The sequence below is a fragment of the Sinohyriopsis cumingii genome, chromosome 4 (genome assembly GCF_028554795.1).
Source record: "Sinohyriopsis cumingii isolate HCF-2022 chromosome 4, ASM2855479v2, whole genome shotgun sequence".
In the NCBI taxonomy this organism is placed as follows: domain Eukaryota; kingdom Metazoa; phylum Mollusca; class Bivalvia; order Unionida; family Unionidae; genus Sinohyriopsis; species Sinohyriopsis cumingii.
This window is the reverse complement of record NC_142964.1, coordinates 115,019,510-115,044,920: the sequence shown is the minus strand read 5'-3', so window position 1 is coordinate 115,044,920 and position 25,411 is coordinate 115,019,510. Positions and strand designations below refer to the sequence as shown.

At 34.1% G+C, this 25,411-nt stretch overlaps 1 protein-coding gene across 2 annotated transcripts in view; it reads left to right on the top strand.

The window, feature by feature from the left end:
• LOC149801927 (MAM and LDL-receptor class A domain-containing protein 1-like) overlaps positions 1 to 9,008 on the top strand; it is a 30,058-nt gene extending 21,050 nt beyond the window's left edge. For both annotated transcript variants that reach the window (XM_089954364.1, XM_089954366.1), the window contains exons 12-13: positions 5,680 to 5,752; positions 6,493 to 9,008. In XM_089954364.1, coding sequence (XP_089810490.1) covers positions 5,680 to 5,752; positions 6,493 to 6,521 — 102 coding nt within the window. In that variant the 3' untranslated portion in view covers positions 6,522 to 9,008. The remainder of the gene's footprint in view (positions 1 to 5,679; positions 5,753 to 6,492) is intronic.
• The last annotated feature ends 16,403 nt before the right edge of the window (positions 9,009 to 25,411 follow it).

The window sequence follows — 25,411 nt, the reverse complement described above, 5'->3', positions numbered from 1 at the left end:
TTTTGTGGAGGGAGGGTTGAAGAAGAGCTTATAGGGTTTTGATATTTATATTAATATTTTAGTGATAATTGTGGGTGACATGTCCCCACAAATGCACGGCAGTGTATCTGTCTAATGATTATACTGCAGGAAAATGTGATAACATGGCAACAGGTTCCAAAAATGGTTATCCAGAAGAATTAGGTTCTGGGGCAACGTCATCAAATTTGTGACCTTTGCACTCTTGGGAGTAAATATTGCTGTGATCCTAGCTTTGCTAGTAGTGATTTTGCTAGCTAAACTGATTGTCAAACCATTATTACGTCTCATTACCCATCATTGTTTGAATTATGGCAGTGAATCCACTTACCAAATAATATATTGTCCTTTAGAATTTGATGAAAAGTGCGTGAAATTATTGATATATCTATTTTTAGATTCATTTAGAAACGTTTGTTATTGTCCTTAATCTAGAGAATATCGATTTTCATGATTTATTCGTCAGTCAGACAGTTAGTTAATTGAAGTTGTGAAAAAAATGATAATGACATGAAATAATTTATGTTATAGTTGTAATCATATTTTCGAAAAACAACTAGAATATAGACAATGACAAGAATAAGAAGCAACAATTCATGTCACTGGGGGGTATTAAGTTCAGTCCTACGAAACTCTCATGGTAAGTTGGTGGAAAAGCGAGACGTAGCTGCCACTTTTCAGTCTTAGGCGTCGTCTAGACATGTACTAAGGTTTCTGGTAAAGTTTAACATGTGTTATGTACATTTAATTTAAATTGTATGTCTGATGTTTGATCGTGATTGAGGTGGAGCTTCTGTATACCAACTATTGGCATGTAATGTCTACTTCAATATTTTTCATGGTTCTAAGTGGTAAAATTTAAGTTCTAGGTCTATCCTTCAGTTAGAGTCACTGTAGGTTTCCATTAGTGTTTCGGAAGAAAATATTGCATTAAATGTCATGTGACAGTTTGTATGTAAAGAGGTTAGGCAATGAATTTAATTAATTTCATTCCTGTTTCATATCAGTCTTTGGAAATCTTATGATCAGACATTCAAGTCGTGTTCAGATATAATTTGAGAGAAATCTTTTGCTTAAGTGCAAAGTTGTCATTAACCTTTTCTACAAAAAATAATTCTTTAAAATTATTAAGGTATCATTCAAAGACATTATATGATGCATCAGTTTGTCATAATGGCTCGAAATGTATCCCCTTTTCTTACTGTCTTTATTACACTTTTGAATGATGTAATATTGTAAGACATTAGTTAACGTTATTTAATATATGTTTGGTTGATAACATTTTACCAAGCTTTAAATAAGAATCTTCCCTAATCCAGGAGAGGCAGGGTTTTTGTTACTCTACGCTATATCCTTGTCATAGTTTTATCTCGTAACAGGGATTTTCTGCTTTCATTGAGTTTGTAGATTTGTTGTAATTGCACTGGTCAACAGTGAAATCATTACTGACTTGAAAAGGCCCTAATCTGTAGTATTTTGGTGTGCCGAACACGAATATAACCGTGAAAAATTTGTATTGGCTCTCGTTTTGAAGATATTCATATACCTCATTTTCTATGTTTCACTGTGTAAATTTCTCCAGTAGGACTGCAGCAACATCCGGAATAATGATGTAACATTGCATAATACCATCATGCTCACATCATCCACAGTTGATTGCATCATTTTCTGATGCAATGCAATACTAATGCCATGCGGCTGCTGAAGTAAGTTGACGTCAGCAGTGTACTATACATGTGTAGGCCTATTATACTAATGCCAGGCGGCTGCTGAAGCTGACGTAAGCAGTGTACTATATAAAGCCCAATCAGATAGGTTCAGCATTTAAAATATTTTAGACGTTGTGCGAGACAGTTCAAGCTACTGTTACATAAAACTTATTATTTTATCCATTTACGTACAATAAAGAACAGTAATGCCTCGAAAGTGTGTTAATACCGCGGACAATTTTTGCTATATTTGTGGGGAAGTGACATTTGCCAACCAGAAGAAAAGTATCAATTCTCAAGTGAAGAAGGCATATCATCTTTACTTCGGATGCAAGGTTGGTGACCAAGACAAGCCTTGGGCTCCGCATATATGCTGTGCTACATGTACAACACAGCTTTCACAGTGGTTGAATTGCAAAAGGTCATCAATGCCGTTTGCAGTCCCAATGGTGTGGAGAGAGCCAAGCAACCACCTAAATGACTGTTACTTCTGCTTGGTTCCTCCTCTTTCCGGCGGAATAACGAAGCGAAAGAAGTCGAGAATAGTCTACCCAAACATTCCGTCTGCATTGAGACCAGTTCCACATGGTGAGGGACTTCCTATTCCAGAACCTCCAGCAGAATATTCTCTTGATTCATCTGACGAAGACAAAGGTGAGTCGACCTGTTCTTCTCCTGGTCCATCAGCATGCAGTGATCCAGATTTTCACTGTGGTGCATCATCAACCCCACACAGAATAACACAGGAAGAACTAAATGACCTGATTCGTGATTTGGACTTATCAAAGAACAAGGCAGAATTGCTAGGATCAAGACTCCAACAATGGAATCTTCTAGAAGAAGATGTCACAATTACTGCATATCGAAAGCGCCACCAGCAATTGGAGCCTTTCTTCAGAAAGGAAAGTAATCTGATATTCTGTTCCGATATTGAGGGCCTCGTGAATGCTTTAAAAATCACTCATGACCCACAAGAATGGAGACTATTTGTGGACTCTTCGAAACTGAGTCTCAAGGCTGTGCTTTTGCACAATGGAAACATTCTTCCATCTATTCCAGTAGCGTATGCTGTCCACATGAAAGAGACATACGATAACTTAAGGCAGCTACTGAATTCCATTGAGTATAACAAGTACAGCTGGCACCTCTGTGGTGATTTGAAGGTAGTTGCCCTTTTAATGGGACTGCAGCAAGGATATACAAAATACATGTGTTTCTTATGCGAGTGGGATAGCCGAGCAAGGGAAATGCACTACATGAGGAAGGAATGGACTCACAGGCAGAATGTAGCCATTGGAGAGAAGAATATCCAACACCCAGCTCTGGTTGAGGCTCAGAAAATCTTGCTACCACCCCTTCACATCAAACTAGGTTTGATGAAGAACTTCGTGAAAGCCATTGACCGGACTTTGCCAGCATTCCGATACCTGCATGAAAAATTCCCTCGACTCAGCGAAGCAAAGATTAAAGAGGGAGTTTTTGTGGGTCCTCAGATTCGAGAGCTTTTCAAAGATGACCGGTTCAACAACTTGCTGGAAGGTGACGCGAAACAAGCATGGAATGCTTTTCGCCTAGTTTCTACAAACTTCCTCGGAAATGTTAGGGCAGAAAACTATAAGGAACTAGTAGAAGACATGTTGATGAAGTATAAGAAACTTGGCTGCAATATGTCTCTAAAGATTCACTTCCTTCATTCCCATTTGGATTTCTTTCCTAGCAACTGTGGTATTGTTAGTGATGAACACGGCGAACGTTTTCATCAAGATATCGCAACAATGGAACAAAGATACCAGGGAAAATGGTCCACTACAATGCTGGCTGACTACTGCTGGACACTCCTCAGAGATGCTCCCGAACAGCTGTACAAGAGACAGGCGAAGAAATCTAAGATGTAGTCAATGACTTGATTTTTTATAGGTAAGCTATTACAGTTGACCTTTTACTATTGGAATGCATTTCGTTATGTAAACATTAATTTCTTGCAGATTACAAAAAAACTAGAGCCAATTTTGCAATTTGACTGTCATATTCGTGTTCAGCACATAAAAATTGATAAGAATTGACTAATTTTATTTCAGTAACATGACTTTTGTAAAAATTTGTTGTCCAGTGTTGTAGCATTTTAATTGGCCAGATTTCAATCTATTTGATGCTCTATGATTACATTGATATATGTATGCCATATTAATTAATTACTTGCGGTTGCTAATATGGTGCATGTATTGAAATACATATGTCCATAAAATTGTATCATACATTATTTGCGTATTTAATCCTATTCTGGACGTCCTTCGCCATAAAGGTCATTGAAAACTATGTCTCTGTGCTCGGTCTTTTAGTTTGTTATACGATGTCTACCCAATACCTTGTATGTCCTCCTATATTGCATAACCCCTGTATGCGTACTTGGAATTCCTATGATATCTTCTTCTTTGAGTATTGGAGTCCATTACATGAAACATATCAATATCAGCATTTAGACAAAATATCTTCTTTCACTGAACGAAAAAGAGTTTTTTTGTATAAATTGTTTTTGTATTAGACGAGAAACTTGTTCCTCCGGAGAAACTCTTATTATGACAGATACAAGAGACTTGGGTCCAAATGTCCAGGCAGCAAATGTAGTTCAGTGGTTGTTCGAAGTGATTGTCTGAATCCTAAGGCACTTTTCTCCAATTTCCTTGGCACTAAAGAACCTTCTGGTACCGCTGCGAAGTAAAACATCAAAACAAACCATAAATATTACTGAATCTTTCTGATCCATTTCCGAACTTTATTCGCTGAAATTGAAAAAGATAAAGGGAACAAAGGTACGGTGACATGGAATCCTTACTCTTTCACGCCGAAATAAAATAAAATTTTACTATAGTACTGCCACGCATTTCACAAAGAATTTGTAAACGTATTGAGGCATAAACATATAATTAAAGGCACTTCAGGATATATATATATATATATATATATATATATATATATATATATATATATATATATATATATATATATATATAGTGATATGTATGTCTATATTTTCTGAAAATTCTGGTATATGATTTTATTTAATGTTCGTAATGTTTATTAGACTGTATCGAATTTTCTCTGTTATAAATTGTGTGCGTAATTTAGCTCAATTGAAAACACACATCAGGTAGGATCTATAAAGAGTTGTTTACCTACATGTTGACAATTAGAAATAATAATCGTAATAAATATACTTAAAATGGCGCTTATGGCGTAGTTTCTCAGTGACTGATGGGATATGTAAGTTTCGAGAAGAATTATGTTGCTTTCCCATTGGTTGCATGGGGTAATGTGAATTTATTACGTCGTCACTTAGTACGTCGTAAATCAATAGTGTATGTTGTATATGTGGAGTCCATTTCAAAATACAATCGCAATGTACGGTATATATAAGGAGAAAGGTAAGCATTCAGTGTCATTCCGATTTCTGGAGTCATTCACACGTTATGTGCTACTCATGTAAGTCTGAAAATGTATTATATATTGCACTTAGATATTTTTCGTGAGGCAAAACATTTGTTTGGACTGTTCAGTGGTGATGGAAACTGCTCATTCGGACAATAATGTTACTCTGGAACGTTTATAAATTATTCGAAAGAATTATGGACAACGCCATCTTGACAACGTCACGTTTTTCGAGGCCCAGTACATTTCTGTTATTACAATTATATGGGACATTTCATTTTTTATGACTTTCAAAGACTTTTATAAGGACACATTTGGATTCACTTCATTATACTGTAAATTCTTCTTACATTTGTAAAGTTTCACTTTAATAATTAAATTGTTTGTTGAGGTTTACAAAACTTGTTGGGTGTGCTTCCTTTCTTTTACTTAAGTTTTTGATCATAGTCTTTTCAATATATATATATATATATATATATATATATATATATATATATATATATATATATATATATATATATTTCAGATTGCATTTGAGAGCCACCTTACTAGAAATCGTTACAGCTACGTAGGTATCGACGATGTGGTCATAGAAATAGGTGAGTTTCAATGTACTTAAGATATAAAATGTTTCATGATTATAATCATTCAGCCTCAGAAATAGTTGTAATATGCCTTCTTTAATATGGCGTCATTAGGACTGCATAGACTTAAAAGGAAACACAAGATATATATATATATATATATATATATATATATATATATATATATATATATATATATATATATATATAGAAAACAACAGTAAATATAAATTACTTTGATCGTCAAATAAGAACAGGATAACTATGTTTTCTTTAACACCACCTCTCGTTTTGTGCCTATCTTCCATTATTTGGGGATAAATGTCAAAAGTCAAATTTTGCAGAGTTTATCCTTATACCAAGAAACCTATGTACCAATGATCTTTGAGTTCAAATTCGTTGTATATAGCTCACAGGTAACATCTTCCCACGACACATTTACCTTTTCATAATATATATCACGGAATTAAAAAAGAAACGGCACATTTTCGGGTGTTGAAGAAAATACCATAGCCCACCTAGGAATGGCATCACTGTTCAGAGCACATTCCATTTTTGTTTTTAAAACCAGCAAAAATATATCCACACTATTAACTTTGATATCAGCATAATGTATCATTTTTTGTATTATAATGAGAGGTTTTGCTATCATGTGTTTTGTTTTCATCTTATCTGAGTACTGTAATTGATGTGTTATTATTAGGATGGGTTTGTATCGTTTTCTTGCCTTTTGCACATGTACACATCTTTTTCAGAACGTTCTGTTTCTACCGCCACATTATAAACAAATTTGAGAGCCTCACTACAGACTGTACCCTTGGACATTAACTCGACCGTTACAGCAACCGGTAGCACGACATCTTTATCCACTGCTACGTCCACCACTTTATCAGAGACTACTACACAGCAAGAACACGAAAAAACAAATACTACATTAACCACATCAATTAATGCACAAGCTGCCAAAGAAACCAACATAGTTGAATAAGGCATCCAGTACCACTGTTACTCAGGCCACCATACTACATCCACAACTACACTTTAGCATCAGCCACATCCGTTATTGCTACTAATATACCGATAGAAACACACAACAATTAGAGCTACGCCAACATCTGTAAGAAACATTTCTTAAGTAGTCACAGTATCTACTGCTTTATCCAGGGCAGCATCCACAACATCTTTTGCCCCTCCCACTCAGAAAATATCGTCAACCTCTACTAAATCAACAACCATAAGCACAGCGATGACTACCACTATACTGACATCCGCTAATATTTAGATGGGTCACATCCACAAAAAGAACCTTTACGACTCCGAATACAGCAAGTAAAACTCACTTAACCAATAGCCACGCCTAGAATTAGTATTATATGGACAAACACACATACACAATCACTACTCCGACTATCATATCTTAAATATTTTTACACAAATAACAACAGAACCATTGAACCTTCGACTACATTTTCAGTTACTCATACTTCGAGCCTATTATTAATATCCAGTACTAATTCTATCCGAAACTACCACTACTCCGAGGATATAAACAACATCAACAACTATTACAACTACAATGATAGCGTCCTCTACGAATGCGACTCAAACACCAACGACCCCTGCAGGTACTACCGTCATTACAGCGACAACTACATAAATATTACATATTCATTACACATACTACACAGACCGAAACAACCAAAACAACTTCCACAACCTCAAAAAACATGGACATTTTTACCCACAAATATCGTTATTACTATAACTGGACTTTTGATCGAATATACCGAAAACTACAGCCACGTCTGCTAGTAGTTAGATGACCACCTAAACAACCATACATGATGCAACAATACCTGCAACTATAGCTACACCGAAAAGTACACCCATTACTATTCCATAGACTACCATACCGTTTGCTACTTCAACCTATACACTCGGAAGTATTGATTGGACATCCGATTCAAAACTATATCGATAATCAAACCCACAAATGCAACACGAACAACCACCCCCACAACAATATCTGCATTATGACATCTACTTTAAGAAACATGTTGAAAATACTTCTATACCTACTACCAGTACCACAAATGCTACTCTAGTATCAGTGCTAGCAATAACTACTATATTGACGACGACTATCAATCTGACAACCAGGCGTACATGCATAATAACAGCAACAACTATTCCCACGACTACTTACTGACAAACATTATTTTAATACTACGACACAAGCAATCACAGTCACAAACACCATTCAACAACAAAACTCATAATCATTTCGTATACAACCATATCCACTACTACTCCAAGAATAGCCACACCCACACCAACAACTCTACCACCAAGCCCATCCATAACTACTTCTCCATCAAAGACCTGACCAGCAAACCCCATTAGCTCAAGGACACTTGGAACGACTTCTTCTCCGAAGACCAATCAAGCATATGTCTCAACAATATCATTTTACTACACTGCCTACCACACCTAAAACTGTAACTATTCCGATAACCACACCATTCACAATTACTTAGCATCCAGTTACTAATTATTTAACCATACTCACAAATGGCCCTGCTTCAACATAATCACTAAGGATGACTGGTAAATTTCTTCAAATTTTACCTTTGTGACTTCATCCCTCTTTCAACAATGCAGAAACGTTTAATAGGATGATAGTAACTGAAATACCACTAAGGGAGACCACATCAACAGAGGTAGAGGAAAAAATGGTCAACGCCGATGAGATTTCAACCAAATGTTCTAATGAAAGAAATTCTAGTGGTTCAACTCTTCGTCTCCATCAGGATCTTTTATACAAGACCTGATAATAAGTTCAACCAAAAAGTGATTCTTTCTGTCAGGAAGAAATACTGGTCATTCAGATAGTGAAAGGGATCCCACAAAACCCATAAGAAACCACGTTCCGTCTCCAAGAATACTCTACTATTATCAATCTGTACGCTCTTGCCATGGTGCTTGTGTTGTTGGTCATATTATTTGCAGTCTTTAGATTATAAACTAAGTTTAAATCCGTTAGGTTCATAACCGATGATACTGATATCAATATCATATATATGAAAAGTGAACTTACATTTGATAAGACCAGGATTCAGATGAAGACATTAAAGAAACAGATCCAATGGCCGAGACTTAGCATGGCATAACGGTTCCAAATCGAAATCTCTGTTATCATAACATATATATGGATTCTCAAGTTTGGGATATTTGACAGTTTTTATCCATAGGGGACATACTTTACATTGACTAGGCGAAACAAGTTCATACTGTATGCAATGTAATATCTGTAATAAATTTAAAATACAAAACGAATGAGTCAATTGGTTTTTTGTTGGGATACACTTAGGAACGAATATGCGGTATATAGTTGTAGCTTTACAGATGTTTATTACAAGAGAGATGTTTGTTTCAAGCACAACATTGATATCTCTAGAGTATTCATATTGAACCCTCTGACAATTTGGACATTTTACTAATATACATTGTTTTCGACCCATCCTAACCAGTCAGCAAAGTATCTACGTTCATTTTTATCCTTATTTACTTTAAAACCAAACATTCAAGTTGATGAAATATGTCGGAAATAGAAGTTATGGCTCAAGAGGGCTTACAAATAAATCATATAGAATGTAGAAAAGTTCACATTTTCCATCAAAATTACAAAACAACAATAAACTTTACGGTCGTTAAGAATTCCAGCAATAATTCTACTTGTTGATATTCTTCTATTATATACTTAACCTAATACAATCATTTATCATTTATTCAAAACTTTAAATGGCCATTATAAAGGTACAGCCATTAGCACCAATTTATCTTCAGTTTTTGTCAATATTGTCTTCTGTCATGAGGTTTTGTGTATGGTATCGACAGGACACAGGAATAAACTAGTTAATGAATAAGCAATTTCTTTTCTTCTAACGCGTCCAATTCTTGGGACAAATTATTATATTTACACTTTCTCTGGTTTCAGTTTGATTTAATTTGCTGCGTTTCCTTCTGTTGAAAGCTGTTCGGTTTTATTTCTCTTGGCAAACCTTAAAGAAATACGAAAAAAGGGTTTCTTTTGATTCAAATTATCCCATATCCTATAAACTGTGCTATTAGCTTAAACCATAGCTACCATAGCATGTGTTTGTACATACAAACTGCTAGCCAATAATGATAATAACCATTTCAGATAAATAACATTCAAATTCTACTTTGGCATATATCCATAAATAACTAGCTGAATGCTAAAAGAAGGACTAAGTCTCAGGCACTTCTCACTTATAAATAAAAATGATGGGTTTGCACTGTTTCTATTATCGCAAGTAAGTGTATGTAACTACACTTCAAATATATACAGGAGTATTTTACATATCCTTGCATATGCATACATAGAAGAATGAATGTTCTGTTTATTATCACGTATTTAAGGAATGGTCTTTGTGATTTATCCATAGTGCGTCATCGGTAACTTTTTCGGATATGTCATTTGTGAATCATTGGCATAATATATATTACAACCCTTGCTACAGAAAACCCAGGATGTTAAACATTGAGTCGATATTGGGGCGAGATTTATTTGCGAATAATCAGATACCAGTCCCACTTTCTTCTGTGTTATTTTTAAAATGTTTCAATCTTTATTTCTCTTTGGTCAGAAACAATTAGTTGGACGGCAATTTGTGCATAAAATATTTAACTCGATACAAAAGTACAAACTTCCCTTAACTTACTTCAGCAACTAATTTTGCTACTATGCACGACAATACATTTGTTTGATATTAAATGAGAGACCTGTCTAAAACTGTATCAATCATAACGAAAAGTTCATGTAGTTTACATCCTTCTTGTAAAATCAATGTTCACTATCAAATTTCATTTTCTTTCTTCTATTTTAATGTCCGGTTTGAATATGAATTGAGCATAGATTCCAAAGATAAAGAAATTTAAATGACACGTGTAATAAAACAGATCGCTTTCTTAACCCGGTTGAAGCCAAGGACGGGAAATTATTTTCTTTCAAGCAACGGGCGTACAATTAATAGCAACCTTTTTATATTAGAAAAGCAAGATAGAACTTAGCCTTTAGCCTTTAATTCTAGCTAAGGACAGAAGATATAAAATTAATAAAGGAAACCGCTATAAACGTACAATTCGCAGCAACGTTTCTTTTCCATCATATTTTGTAAGTACGGTCTGTCTTCAGCCAAGGTTATTTGACAAGTGATACGTTAAGCTTTTAAAAGATCTAAAGTTTTGGTTATTACTGAGTGCTGCACTTTTTGGTGTAAGTTACCAGTGATCAATATTCTTCATTGGCATTATTAGTCGCCAATGTTTTCGATTATCGCTAATCGATAAAATCCGTAAATGGAAATGGCACCGCATTAATTATTTGCAATTTATCAGGTTACTAAAATAAAATAGCAAATACAGTAACTTGGTCTGAGGATCATAACGATGAGATCTACCGGTAAGACTTTGCTTATATTGATTCAATTTAAGTGCCATGATTGAGAAGTAATCTTGATAAATTGGGATTTCAGTTATTTAATTTCGAAATCCCAAAATGTCATGGGTGTGTTTTGTTGATCGTCATTATAAATATGTAATGGACACTTGGGAACTTTTTTAAATAACAAAATATTAATTATTAAAGCGGATATGTTATGCGAGTGGGCATCTTACGTACGCAAGATAGGTTAAGCCGACTTCTTACATTTCCTGTCTTCATGCGCCCCATGTTTGTCTTTCTGTGATGAAACAGTGACTGTTTGTATTTATTGTTTTGTCTTAATGATTATTTGTTTCATTGTGGGGAGTCAGCGTTGGGAAAATATTTCTCCAATTCATCAATTAGCCTAGGAGCAGAAGCCATAATGTGTGATCAGTAGTTGATTCAAAGGAACATTATTTGTGGTATGTGAGCAATAAAAACCCTTCATTTGTCAAAGGCTGTTGTGTTGAGGTTTTTAAAATAGGCGAAACATCGACATCAAGCCACACACAAGAGGGTGTTATTTGATTTTGTTCACTAAACAAGTGAGCCCCCTTGCTTGTACAACTAATACTACTACTACTGCTAACCGTTCGGTGTCCTAAGTGGTTGGAACATCCGCCTCAGATGCGGGAGGTCGCAGGTTCGAACTACGGCCGAGTCATAAGAAAGACTTACAAAAATGGTACTAACAGCTGCCTCGCTTGGCGCTCAGCATTATGAGGTTAGTGATACGACTGGGTGGGACCTGATGTTACATGTCTGCGGGATGATGTTCCAGTGCACGACATCACTTTAACTGCCACATTGCAGACATCGTTGCGAAATCGCTGAAAATTGTGAAAGCTACATTAAAAATCAAAATGGCACACACACGCACTAATGGATCTACAGTAATGATTTCCATTAAAAAAAAACACACTTTATGAGGACTTTGTGAGCCATATAATCTCAACTTTTGATAGATGGGGATCATAAAGTCCACTTCCTTATATTCGTAATGCAGATAAGCGGAGTTAATCGGCCATGTTCATCCGAGCATGGTATTGTCTTTATTTAGAATCAAAGCATGATTCAAATTATGTATATTACAACCTGACATTAAAATAGAAGAAAGAAAAGGAAATTTGATAGAGAACAATTATTTTACAAGAAGGCTGTAAACTACATGTAAACAGTTCTGTCATTTAATATATATATATATATATATATATATATATATATATATATATATATATATATATATATATATATATATATATATATTGTTACGACTCTGTGGTTACACACTTAAGAAACAGAAATGAAGCACACCCAACAAGTTTTGTCAAAGTCAACAAACAATTTAATTCTTAAAGTGAAACATGAAAAATGTAAGAAGAAATTACAGTATAATGAAGTGAATCCAAATGTGTCCTTATAAAGGTCTTTGAAAGTCATAAAAAATGAAATGTCCCATATAATTGTAATAACAGAAATGTACTGGTCAACCACGAACTGTGACGTTGTCAAGATGATGTTGTCCATAATTCTTTCGAATAATTTATAACAATTCCAGAATAATATTGTTGTCCGAAAGAGCACTTTCTATCAACAATGAACAGTCCAAACAAATGTTTTGCCTCTCAAAAAATATCTAAGTACAACATGAAATACATCTGCAGACTTACATTAGGAACTCAAAAAGTGTTAATGACTCCAGAAATCAGAATGACATTGAATGCTTACCTTTCTCCTTATATACACCGTAAATTGCGATTGTATTTCGAAATGGACTCCACATGACAACATACACTATAGATTTATGACGTACTAAGTGACGACGTACTAAATGCACATGACCCCATGCAACCAATGGGGGGGGGGAGGTCAACATAATTCTTCTCGAAACTTACATATCCCATCAGTCACTGAGAAACTATGCCAAAAGGCGCCATTTTAAGTGTAATTGTTACGATTATTATTACTAAGTGTCAACAATTAGGTAAATAACTATTTGTTTTATCTTACTTGATTTGTGTTTTCAACTGAGCCAAACTACGCACACAATTTATAACAAAGACTATTCGATACAGTCTAATAAAATTTACGAACATTAAATAAAATCATATACCAGAAGTTTGTGAAAATATAGACATGCATAACAATATATATATATATATATATATATATATATATATATATATATATATATATATATATATATATATATATATATATATATATATATATATATATATATATAATGAAGTTCCTTTAATTATATGGTTATGCTTCAAGAAGTTTACAAATGCTTTATGAAATGTGTGGCAGTACTACAGTACAATTTTATTTTATTTCGGCGTGAAAGAGTGCGGGTTCCATGACACTGTACCTTTGTTATCTTTTTCTTTTTCAAGTTCGGCGAATAACGTTCGGAAACGAACCAGAAAGATTCAGTCGTATTTATCGTTTGTTTTTATGTTTTACCTTACAGCGGTACAAGAGGGGTCTTTATTACCAATACATGGAAAATATCAATATCAGCATTTAGACAAATATCTTCTTTTAGTGAACGAAAAAGAGCTTTAAAAAATTGTTTTTGTCTTAGACGAGAAAGTTGTTCCTCAGGAGAAACTCATAGTATGATAGATACAAAAGAATCGGGTCCAATTATGCAGGCTGCCAAAATAGTTCAGTGACTGTTCAAGTGATTGTTTAAATTCTAAGGCACTTTGCTCCAATTTCCTTGACACTAAAAAACCCTGTTGTACCGCTGTAAAGGAAAACATGAAAACATACCAGTGGAAATCTGACCAATACAAATGATATAATTACTACAAATTTTCAAGCACATTGAAAGCAGAAAATACTGTTAAAAGATAAACCTATAAAAAGGATATAGCACAGAGTAATAAAAAGCTTGCCTCTCATGGATTAGGACGGATTCTTATTTAAAGCTTGGCAAGAAGATATCAACGAAACCTACATCAAATAAGGCCAAGTAATGTATCACAGTATTACAGCATGGCATAAGTTTAATCAAGACAGTAAGAAAAGGGGTTACATTTCGAGCTACTGTGCCAAAACTATGCTATATATGATGTCTTTGAATGAGTCCTCAATAATTTCAAAGAACTGTTTTAGTCGAAAAGGTTTATGACAACTTTGCACTTAAACAAAAGATTTCTCTCAAATTATATCTGAACACGACTTGAAACGTCTGATCATAATATTTCCAAAGACTGATATGAAACAGGAATGAAATTAATTGAATTCATTGCCTAACCTCTTTACATACAGTCACATGACATTTAATGAAATATTTTCTTCCGAAACACTAATGGAAACTTGCACTGACTCTAACGAAAGGATATACCTAGAACTTAAATTTTACCACTTAGAACCATGACAAATTTTGAGGTCGACATTGCATGCCAATAGTCGGGTAGACAGAAGCTCCATCTCAATCACGAGCAAACATCAGACATGGAATTGAAATTAAATATACATAACACATGACAAATGTTACCCGAAACCTTAGAACATGTCTAGACGACTGAAAAGTGGCAGCTACGTTTCCCTTTTCCACCGACTTACTATAAGAGTTTCGCAGAACTAACCTTAATTTCTCACAGTGACATGAATTGTTTCTCCTTATTCTTGTCATCGCCTATATTCTAGCTGTTTTTCGAAAATATGACTACAGCTGGAATATAATTCAATTCAAGTCTTTATCATATTTTTTGACAACTATCTGGCTGACGAATAAACCATGAAAATCTATATATTTTAGATGAAGGAAAAAAAACGTTTCTAAATGAAACTGAAAATAGATATATCAATACTTTCACGCATTTTCCATAAAATTGTAAAGTACGATATATTATCTGGTAAGTGGATTCACCGCTATAATTCAAACAATCATGGTTAATGTTACGTAATAATGGTTTGACAATCCGTTTATCTAGTAAAATCACTACTAGCAAAGCTTGGATCACAGCAATATTTACTCCCAAGAGTGCAAAAGTCACGAATTTGATGACGTCGTCCCAGAACCTAATTATTCTGGATAACCAGAATTGCTGAATTGTAGTGACGTTTACTAATTTTTCACCTGACAGTAAAGTTTAAGAAAATATATATCTAAAAATGCTTTTCATTTACGTCTTGCAAACACTTTGAAATATACCCAGATGCAAGGGTATTAGTGCCCTGTGAAACGTTAATTTGACTTCTAACAAACAGCACTGATAATGGATGGATCATTCCAGTGTTTAAACATAATAAGAGAAAATACCATTTTGAATTTATATGAATTTACAAGTCTATAATTCAATGTTTAAGTACTTATTTTACGTTGCGAATCACAGAAGTTCACGAACTAACAAAGTCTTTGAATGGAGTTTCTTTGGTATTTCATGTATACTAGGTATATTCAAAGAACGTTTATGAACACTGGCATACATACAAAACAATAAGTTGTTTTTTTCAGTAATACATACAAGGTTGTTGTCTGGAGTGATGTACTTGTAGTCTTATCATCATGTACTTAAATCAGAAAACATTAATGTTTCTTGAACAGATGCAAATGTGTTCCACTTTCAGCGTGTCAAATGATCGCTATCAGTCCCTACTACATTGTAAATCAGACTATCTGAAAAAGACTTGATACTTCTTCGTTACGTTGGTGTGTCAAGTAAAGGAAACTTAAAATATATAAAAGGTTAAAAAATCCTATATTCGCACATTGTTGTGTGTTCAATGTGGACTCTTTCATCCGATAATGACCTCGTCATCTCCATGCGTTTGAATAGTGATTACAATCATACGCTTGATTAATGAACAACCACAGCCACCCCCAAAAACAAATATAAAGTAAACAAACCCACTCATTACAAAACCACAAGACAAATCAAATATTTTAAATTAGTTCCTCTACCCCCACCACAGACTGAGTCAGAATTCTATGCTAATAAATATGACACTTACGAGTAAGGAAACTATTTAAATGTCCTTTTATGCCAAATATGCTAGCTAATATGTGGGTCACACTATTAGTTCATTTTTGTTATTTTTAAATCATTTACCAAGCATTTTATTTTGAAACTTCATACACATTCAAACGAGAGTTAAATTACATAGCACTGAGTTTTAATACATGGTCACATTAAGATAAGCGTAGCTTTAGCAAATTCCATGTGAAAAAAGACTACAACATAATCGACAACTTGCGATATTAAGAGCAGCGATAAGTTTCTCAAAACAATATAGTACAAGAACATATAGATAACTGAAACCAAATACATATGCATATTGTAATTAAAGTATCTTCAATAAGAAAATAAAAGAATTACATATTTTATCATGGCATGCTATAAAACTTATTTTATAGGACACCGTTATTGAAAAGGCTTTGCTCATAAGGAACAACTGTTAACGGTCCCACATACCGCGTTTTCCGTTCATACCTAACTTCCTTATAAAAGAAAAGTATATAAAAGAGAAACAAATGGGTGATCTCTTGATTCCGTCAATAGACAACGTATCTTAATCAAATCTCAATGCGAATTTGGTATTTGAAAATGTGTTAAAAGTTACAGACCAGTAAAATGACAGTTACAGCATGTTTTGGTCTGAATTTAGATTAATCATGTTAGAGGCATCATCTATCCCAATAGCAATGTAATGATCATTGTTGACAGTACCTTGATTTTAGTTTACTTTTTTAACATCTATTTTTATAGTTTAAAGTGCTGAAAAAATTATTTCAGTTTATTAGTGTTCAATGTTGCTTCATTACAAGGTATATATTTATGAGAGACTTTTTGTCTCTGTATTATTTAATTGAAAAATTGAAATGTAAAATAAGAAAAATCTATTACATTTCTCAGCATTTTAGAGAGAAGGTTGGGTGGTTCTAATAAGTTGATGATGTATTTTGAACATATACACAGAGAAATTTTATAGTTATTATAATTGCAGCGGCTTTATTTGTTTAAGCAATATTTCTATTAATTAGTGCTTCTTGACTTTAACAGATTTTATAATACCGGTATATATTGGACACAATAAAATAGATTTTTATTCTACTGTACTAGAACTGATGGTGAAACTTTTTTTACACCTAGGTCATATGTTTCAAGGCTTAAGAAATGAAATAAGTTTGTGTGTTTAATTTGCCCCCCCCCCCCCCCGCCCGTTTCAATAAAATTGATAAACAAAAATGCTTATCAAGAAATAACAATTGTATTGTTATAACTTATTATTTTCTTTTTCTATCATGAGCATTAAAGAAAATGTATCCAAAAAAAACATATATGTAGCATATACATCCATACTGTGGCATGTATCACTTACATCAGATAATACAAGACACATTGTTCACTGACATGAACATAAAGAAACAAACGTTTGGTTGTACACAAAGGTTTGAATGTGTTATCCAACTGAAAACTGCATCCAACAAAATCACAAACGAGAGTGAAAAAATGAAACGATTGTTTGAAGGTATGTGCCATTCACGGATGTGCAAAATAACCAAGATTGTGTTAGATCCAGTTCAATTATATGACAGTATCTTGCAAATAAATATCATTATTTGTCATTATTTGAAAATACATTCACTTAAGTGCAAATTACAATCTTTTCAATAGCATGGGTTACAAAATTATTATTAAGCAAGTCATTTCTGTGTATACTATTTACCCGCAGAATTCAATGCCCGTTTGTATTAATTATGACCAAAGATGCCAAGCAAATAGAAACCCGGTTGGTGAATAAACACAACTGGCAGCGAGCATTAAACTCATTGTTTAAACTTGCTGAGAGGATATCAAAGACAAAGATTATTTCTTTTAGCAAAGGAAGCTGACCTTGGAAGCCGACTTTGGGTACTTTTTTAAGCCGATTATTGTTTAAAGGCTATCAATGAAAAGGTTATTTTTTTCAAAGCAAGCCAACATTGGAAGCCGACTTTGGATTCTTTTAAGTGTATTGATTTTTGTTTATATACAAAGTCGGACCACATAAGGAAGCTACTTTGCTCTCTTTTGACCAGCATTCACGGGAATTTTGGAAATAAATTGAAACAATGAAACAATTTTTAAAGTGACACAATATAATACTTCCTGCAGTTAAGAGTGACTTAATGCAGTCATGTCCAGGCTGTAACTTTCAAATGGCTTGTACATTTTGAAAACTATTTGTTGGAATTATTCATATAAACATATTCAAGATCACATATTTCAGTGGTCTGAACTGACATTATGAGACCTTGTTAGTCCAAATTGAACTAAGTTACAGCCTCACCCATGATCTCGGTATCTACCACAAGAGAGGCTATGGGGATATACCATCTTTATTGAAGACCAATTTCTAGTTATTAGGAATTAAATATGTGAAATAGAATTTCAATTTATTTTTCTGAGTCATATCCAAATGAAAATGGAAGTAGGAGGGGAAAATAAAACATCTTCCATGGAAGTGTCCACAAGGAAACAACACAAAGTATACATGAGCATGCAGTGATTTTTCTTTTTCAGCTTCAACCATTCATGTCAAAGGACATAAAGTGTGATGACTAAAATCCGTATAGGGATAATAACCTTAATTACATTAAAACATTTTTGTTGTAGAGAAGCATACACCGGATGTAAATTATTGCTTTCATTTCTTTCAGTCAGATTGGAATAAGTCACATTTTCAGCTGGGACTTAGAAATTTATTTGAAGAAAAGCAGTTCCAAGGATAAAATATACTGCTGACTTGTTCAGTGTCTTTGCTTTCGTAAATAAATATACAAATGTCATTATATTTTGTAAAAAAAAAAAAAACGTACAACAAATCCACAGATTGGCAGTTTTGCATCAAGTTGCAGTGACTGTCTTGGGTTGGTTTTTATGGTGGTTTTAAAATTTCATTGTTTAAAGATGAAAATGTTCTGTAATCAGAGAAAGTGAGGACAAACTGAGTTTACTCCTGTTCACATTTTGGAGGTTCAAATTTCAGAATTTAGATAGAGCTGATTATATGGCCAGACTGCTACATCAAGTTTCCGCTCCACAGATGTTTAAACAAATTTATTTGTTTTCCCCAACCATAATTCTTCAAACTCAGTAGGTCTGTGCGGTAGCAATATTAGTGTGCTGGCTGTTTTCAATGTTTCAAAAGTTTCTGTTCAAATCAGAAACAACATCAACAAAGAAATCGTATATATTTAAATAAACAGACTTCTCGTTAAATTTCATCCTCACTTAAACCTCTTTGACATAATGCTGCTAAATGGGAGAAAGGCTAATCAATAAATAGCTAATCATACCAGTGTAATACAATCCTTCAAAATGTGATTCTAGTTTGGAAACCACAGGTCTGTATTATTGTACATCGTTTTAGTAAACTTGTTATATTACAGAGAAATCCTGTACAAAGTCAGTTTTTCCTTATAGGTAATTTCGGACTAAAAGTGTCATTCTCATGATAGAGAGAACAAGGTTATGCTCCACTGAAATCCATGTACCTGCAACAGATTGCAGATTTACACAGAATGTGACCTCTGCTTAGTGTGTCAGAGCACAAGCAGAATTTTTCAGTCTTCAACTGCACTAATGCTCAAGAATCACCAATTATTAGTACTAAACATATTATTTGGATTGCTAATTCATTATAAAGTAATAGTGAAAGGTGTGTGCATTTCTGACCAAACTTTCTGCTGTTCCCATGATTTCACTCTTAACAAAGCAGTACTGGTTTACGAATGTAATAATGTTACTCTGCTGCAAGAACAATTAATAGAGCTCAATTTTTCATTCTTGTTTAGCAATGGCATCTGCTCCAACTGTGTGTTACATGATTCTCTTATTGAATAATGGTTTAGATGTTGCTTATTATTTCAACTTGGTAAAATAGTAAGGAAAATGTAAAAAGCATATCACATATTGCTTCTGATTGGTGATTACACTTAAATGATGGTAGCCAGATTAAGAGCTGTTCCGTTAAAACATACATGGGACCCAGGAAGGCATTTTCAAAGTAGGATACTCACCCATCGATGCAGTTCAGAATTGTTTTATCATTTAAATATGTAGTTTGTACCCTGGCATATATTGTTTAAAAAATGCCTTCCCTGGGTACTATGTATAGAACAGCCCTAAAAGCAAAGCTTACAAACATGGAACATATAGTGAATAAGCTAAATTTGAAAGAATATGGGGGGGGGGGAGCTCCACTATTTAAATAGTTAGATTATCAAATGTGTATGCTTTATATCTTGTACATGTGTCAGTAAAGCACTAAGTCTGTATATGTTTTCATACATATATGAAACATGAACAGGCATCAAACCATGGGCAATAATTGTTGTCCAAAGAGTACTCACATAAAATATTTTGGTGGCTTGCTCGGTAGAAAGTAGTTGCCTATGGGCACAAAACGGTGGGTAGTGGATGTGTTCCTCCTGTCAAGTAACAAAGTGAACAATATGTACAGGCATGATAGAATGTTACCTTTGCTACAGTAAACCACTTTTGGATACCATAAATTTCATTTATTGATTTTCTTGAAAATGCCATCAGACTGACCTGCATTTCGTGGTGAAAATTTAGTCTGATGAATTTCCCTGACGGACGGATCATCGGAGTTCTATAATTTTCCATAGAAACGCCTTGATAAGCGTAATCCAACAATACCTCGTTGGTGAAAACCGGTTGATGCATTCGTGAGAAAATCGGATTCTTGTGACTTGGGGTTAGGGTTTACGGTTACGTGCTTCTGGTAATAACGCAAGAACGAACAATGCGATTTTAATGCGCTTTTTACAGAAATACGTGTCTTATGGAGCCTGAAAGATCGGTACTTGGCTCATGAAAATTGTTGTAGTGATTTGGGAGAAATTCAGATTCTTGTGATTTCCCATAGGTGAATCATAGGTTAGGGTTAGGGTTACAATTTTCTGTTAATAGCCTACGAAAGGATGGGCCGATCTGCATGCAGTTTTCACTGCAATACATATATCATGGAGAAAGATAGATAGGTGTTACTTCATGCAAATCCGTAAACAGGTTGGAAAATGGATCTTGTCATTTAGAGTTAGTTTTAGGGTTATATGTGAAGTAACATTAATATTTCGGTAACTCGTGGATATTTTGTCATGTGGTTTGCTTTGCTAGATCAGCCTGGGCGAGTCCTAATTAAAAATAATTTGTATGCCTATACAGTGATTTCTGTAATGTGAAATGGATGATGCCGTTTTGAGCGGACGGATCATCGGAGTTCTACAATACATATGTCCCTTATGTCGTAAGAGGTTTCCTGTGCTGGATAAAGGTAAATCTATTATCATAGTTAATCATATGAAACCAACTTTTACCCATGGTATTGATGACAAGACAAGTACTTGTCTTGCGTATTCGTGGTGTTCACGCCAATTACAGTAATAAAGTGTTTTTGTTTATAACATTTCAATTAATCTGCATTTGCTAATTCCTATTGAAATACATGTAATGAACAGGTAATGACCATAAAATGTTGTTTTCTGCTAACATCTTCAACATTCCCAGGACTCACTAATACTATGCTGTCAAGAAGCTTCTTGTATCGGTTACTTTAATATATCTATACGCACGCGCAAAATCGCATGCATTTGTTTTGCGTGTCCAATATATATATATATATATATATATATATATATATATATATATATATATATATATATATATATATATATATATATATAGTGCTTGGTCATACATGTATATATTTATGTGTGAAGAATTTATATTTTAAAAAACGTTATTGATCGGATGTTTATTGTTAGTTATAAAAGATATAATTATTTTATGGAATGAATGTAAATAATATTTTATTGGAGAATTTGTAAATGCTTCGTGTAAAGGGGTTTAGGCCTTGAGATTACCCATCTGTTGAATTAAAAACTGTTCTTTGTCGCCATACAGCTAAATAAGTGACAGTGGTTTTTACGACACTAAGTGGGGGTGGGGATGCAGTCGCTAATAAATGATATGAGAACAAGTTGGATGACAATCATTTTCTGAACGTACGTGCTTTCAGTGTTTGATTACACACACTATCACTTGGAAGGCGTGAACTGGTATTTACTTAGGTGCAATGCAATTAGTGTAGATTTGGTTTCAACTGATAAATGTTTTTCTGGGTCATACGGATAACAGAAAATAAAACCAAAATACAATGTTCACATATACTAGAACTAACAGGATACAGCATACAGTACACATACTCTCAAACTGTAGTCAACACAAGAGCAGAGAGAGAGAGAGAGAGAGAGAGAGAGAGAGAAAGAGAGAGAGAGACAGTGTGAGAGACAAAGCGAGCGAGAGTGTGTGTGAGAGACAGCACGAGAGAGAGAGAGAGAGGCAGCGAAAGAAAGAAAGAAATCGAGAGAGAGAGAGAGAGAGAGAGAGAGAGCAAGAGAGAAAGAGTGAGTGAAAGACAGCGAGCGAGAGACAGTGTAAGACAGGTACAGAGAACGAGCGAGAGATACGCAGAGCAGGAGAGACAGAAAGCGAGAAAAAGAGAGCGTGATAGTGGGAGCGAGACAGAACGGGAGATATCAAGATTGAAAAGCAGAGAAATCATGAGATAAAGTTAGACAGGGAGAAATACGGATATAAAGAGTACGTAGGACAGAGCAAAAGGGAATGGGATTGAAGAAGAGATAGAGAGCTAGAGATAGACAGATAGAGAGCAAAATAGATAGAGATAGAGAGAGAGAACAAGATACATACATGTTGTGACAGAGTGAGAAAGAGACAAACAATAATAGTCATTTGAAACTTGTATTATGTATTCCCAGCAACAAGAACAGCATCAAAGTATTTAGAAAACATTACTGGTTTTTTTACTTATTATTTCCATGTTATCTAAATCGGAACACGCTACACAGCGCATTGATTTGGGCAGTAATACCTCAACCCCTCAAACATAAATATCAGGGGATAGGTCTTACATGGTAGGACTAATCTTTATGTTCATTTGGTCCAAAAATGTCTATGTACTTTAACATTAATTTTGCCATTGCACTTCTTGGTGAGTCTAAATAATGACCTTCCAAAGGAATGAGGATGTATGAGAATCCAAATGAAGTAAATTCGTGCTACTTAAAGATTTATATAAATCAAATTCTCAAATATATGACGCCCATTACTGTTGGTGTTGAACTTAAATGTCTACATTGTAGGACTAACATGACCTGTGCGACTTTTACTATAGTTCTATAAGGTGGACATGGAAGCTAAACTTAACATTTTATTTGCAAAATAATTAAACTTAAATTTAAAACTGACATTTAAATTAAACAAAAACACAAAGCAAACTAGATAACCATGAAATGAAAATTGAAATTGGTCCAACAGTGGCAGTCTGCAACGTGCCTATAGTCCACACAAACTAGTTTGTTAAATTTGCGCACTAAAATAAACTGTTTGATACATTAAAGCATCAGCAATTATAACAACATATATGAGCAAATTTTGTACATATATATGAACGAAGACATATGTAACGTTGATGCAGCAATAATCATTACTTGAATATGGTTCAAGAGGAAGCAGGAAGTAGAACTGATGGTTTATGGGAGTCTTTCCAAGGGGATGTTTAGTACAACCAACCAAACCCGTAGTTTTTCGCAAGCATATTTGCATACTGAACATATGAATATTTAATTACCGGCAGGACTTCTCCTTTATTCCCCCCTTACTTGAAGCTCACATTTGATGCCATTCTAAGGTTAACTGATGACCTAAACCAAACATATATTCTGCATATTGTGAAACAAACTTTGCAGATAGCAAAAGTTGCTATGCACGAAGAAAGTAGAGGAAGAGAATTCAGATTATGTTCGATGTTATGCAACGGTCTTAAAGATGATTTAATGGAAAATCTAGTCAGTTTGCGAAAGAGGTATTTATCCGATATCACACAATTGGCTAGGCTCAAAGACCCTGAAGACAAACCGAACGATTTACATACCAAAATTGACGACCTCATCAAGGTAGAGGAGGAACTTTCTTCATTTAAAGCAACTAATGAAAGAAAAAGAAATCACCAAGGTTGTATTGTTGACACTCCAAAGAAACAATCTCAATCACCCAAAGGTTTGTTCCATCCATTTTATGTTTCAAGATTTAGCCAATCGTGTTCTTTTATTGGTATAGAACGATTGCTAAATACATAATTAAAATACTAGGAAAAACAGTTTTATTTTGATTACATAAAACAGACAGTATGAAAATGTTTTTGTATTATACAGGAGTTTGTTGAAAAGTATTCATACTAGGTTGCATTATGGTGGGAAGCATTTTGAAATTTAAAATGAAAAAAGTATTTTTTCCATACAATTTAAGATTAAATACTAAACCAGATAATAGCTATATACAAAATTAGATAAAATGTCCCAGTACTGTCAAATTTGTGTACGTAGTTTTTATTTTACGAAGGATGGTCGAGAAACAAATGAGAACATAGGTGTGAACGAATCTTGGACATCATACTAAATTAAGCCTCTAGCAACTTTTTAAAAATATATTTTGACCCAAAGATTGAAGAATTTAGTTTGTATATACATATCTTTTTAACTAGAACAATAATGGAAAGTGAAGTTTTAAAAGTGATGTTTAGAACTACACTTGTGGCACATTCAAGTAGAATGGAAGAACACGCCAGCATTTTCCTATCAGCTCTGTATTGTTGGTAAATGAGCTGTAATTAAGTCATTCGAGTATTACATGTCTAAATTAACCACCTGAATGAGCTCTGTTTTTCTTTCTGTATTCAGAGGTGATTTAAACAATTGTTGCTTGTCAGACATATCTCATACAAATAGTTTTAATAAGGACAACAAACTCATTAGGTGATGTATTTTTATATAAGCTTCCTAAGACCGGAAAAGGGATGATGTTAATAAAAGTCAATTGCTAGGATTCAGTGTTCATCTTTACTGAAAACATTTTTGGTTGGTCATTGGCTGATATAACCTAGTTTGTCATCAATAGTGTATTCAAGATCTGATATTTTCATCCAATATACTCACGTCTACTGACTGAGCAGCATAAAAGCGTGCGTTCGTAGTAAATGGACTTGTCCTTGAACTATGTCTGTTAGATGTGTGTCCAAAAGTTTGCCAAAGCATTTATTCTCTAGGATCATAATAG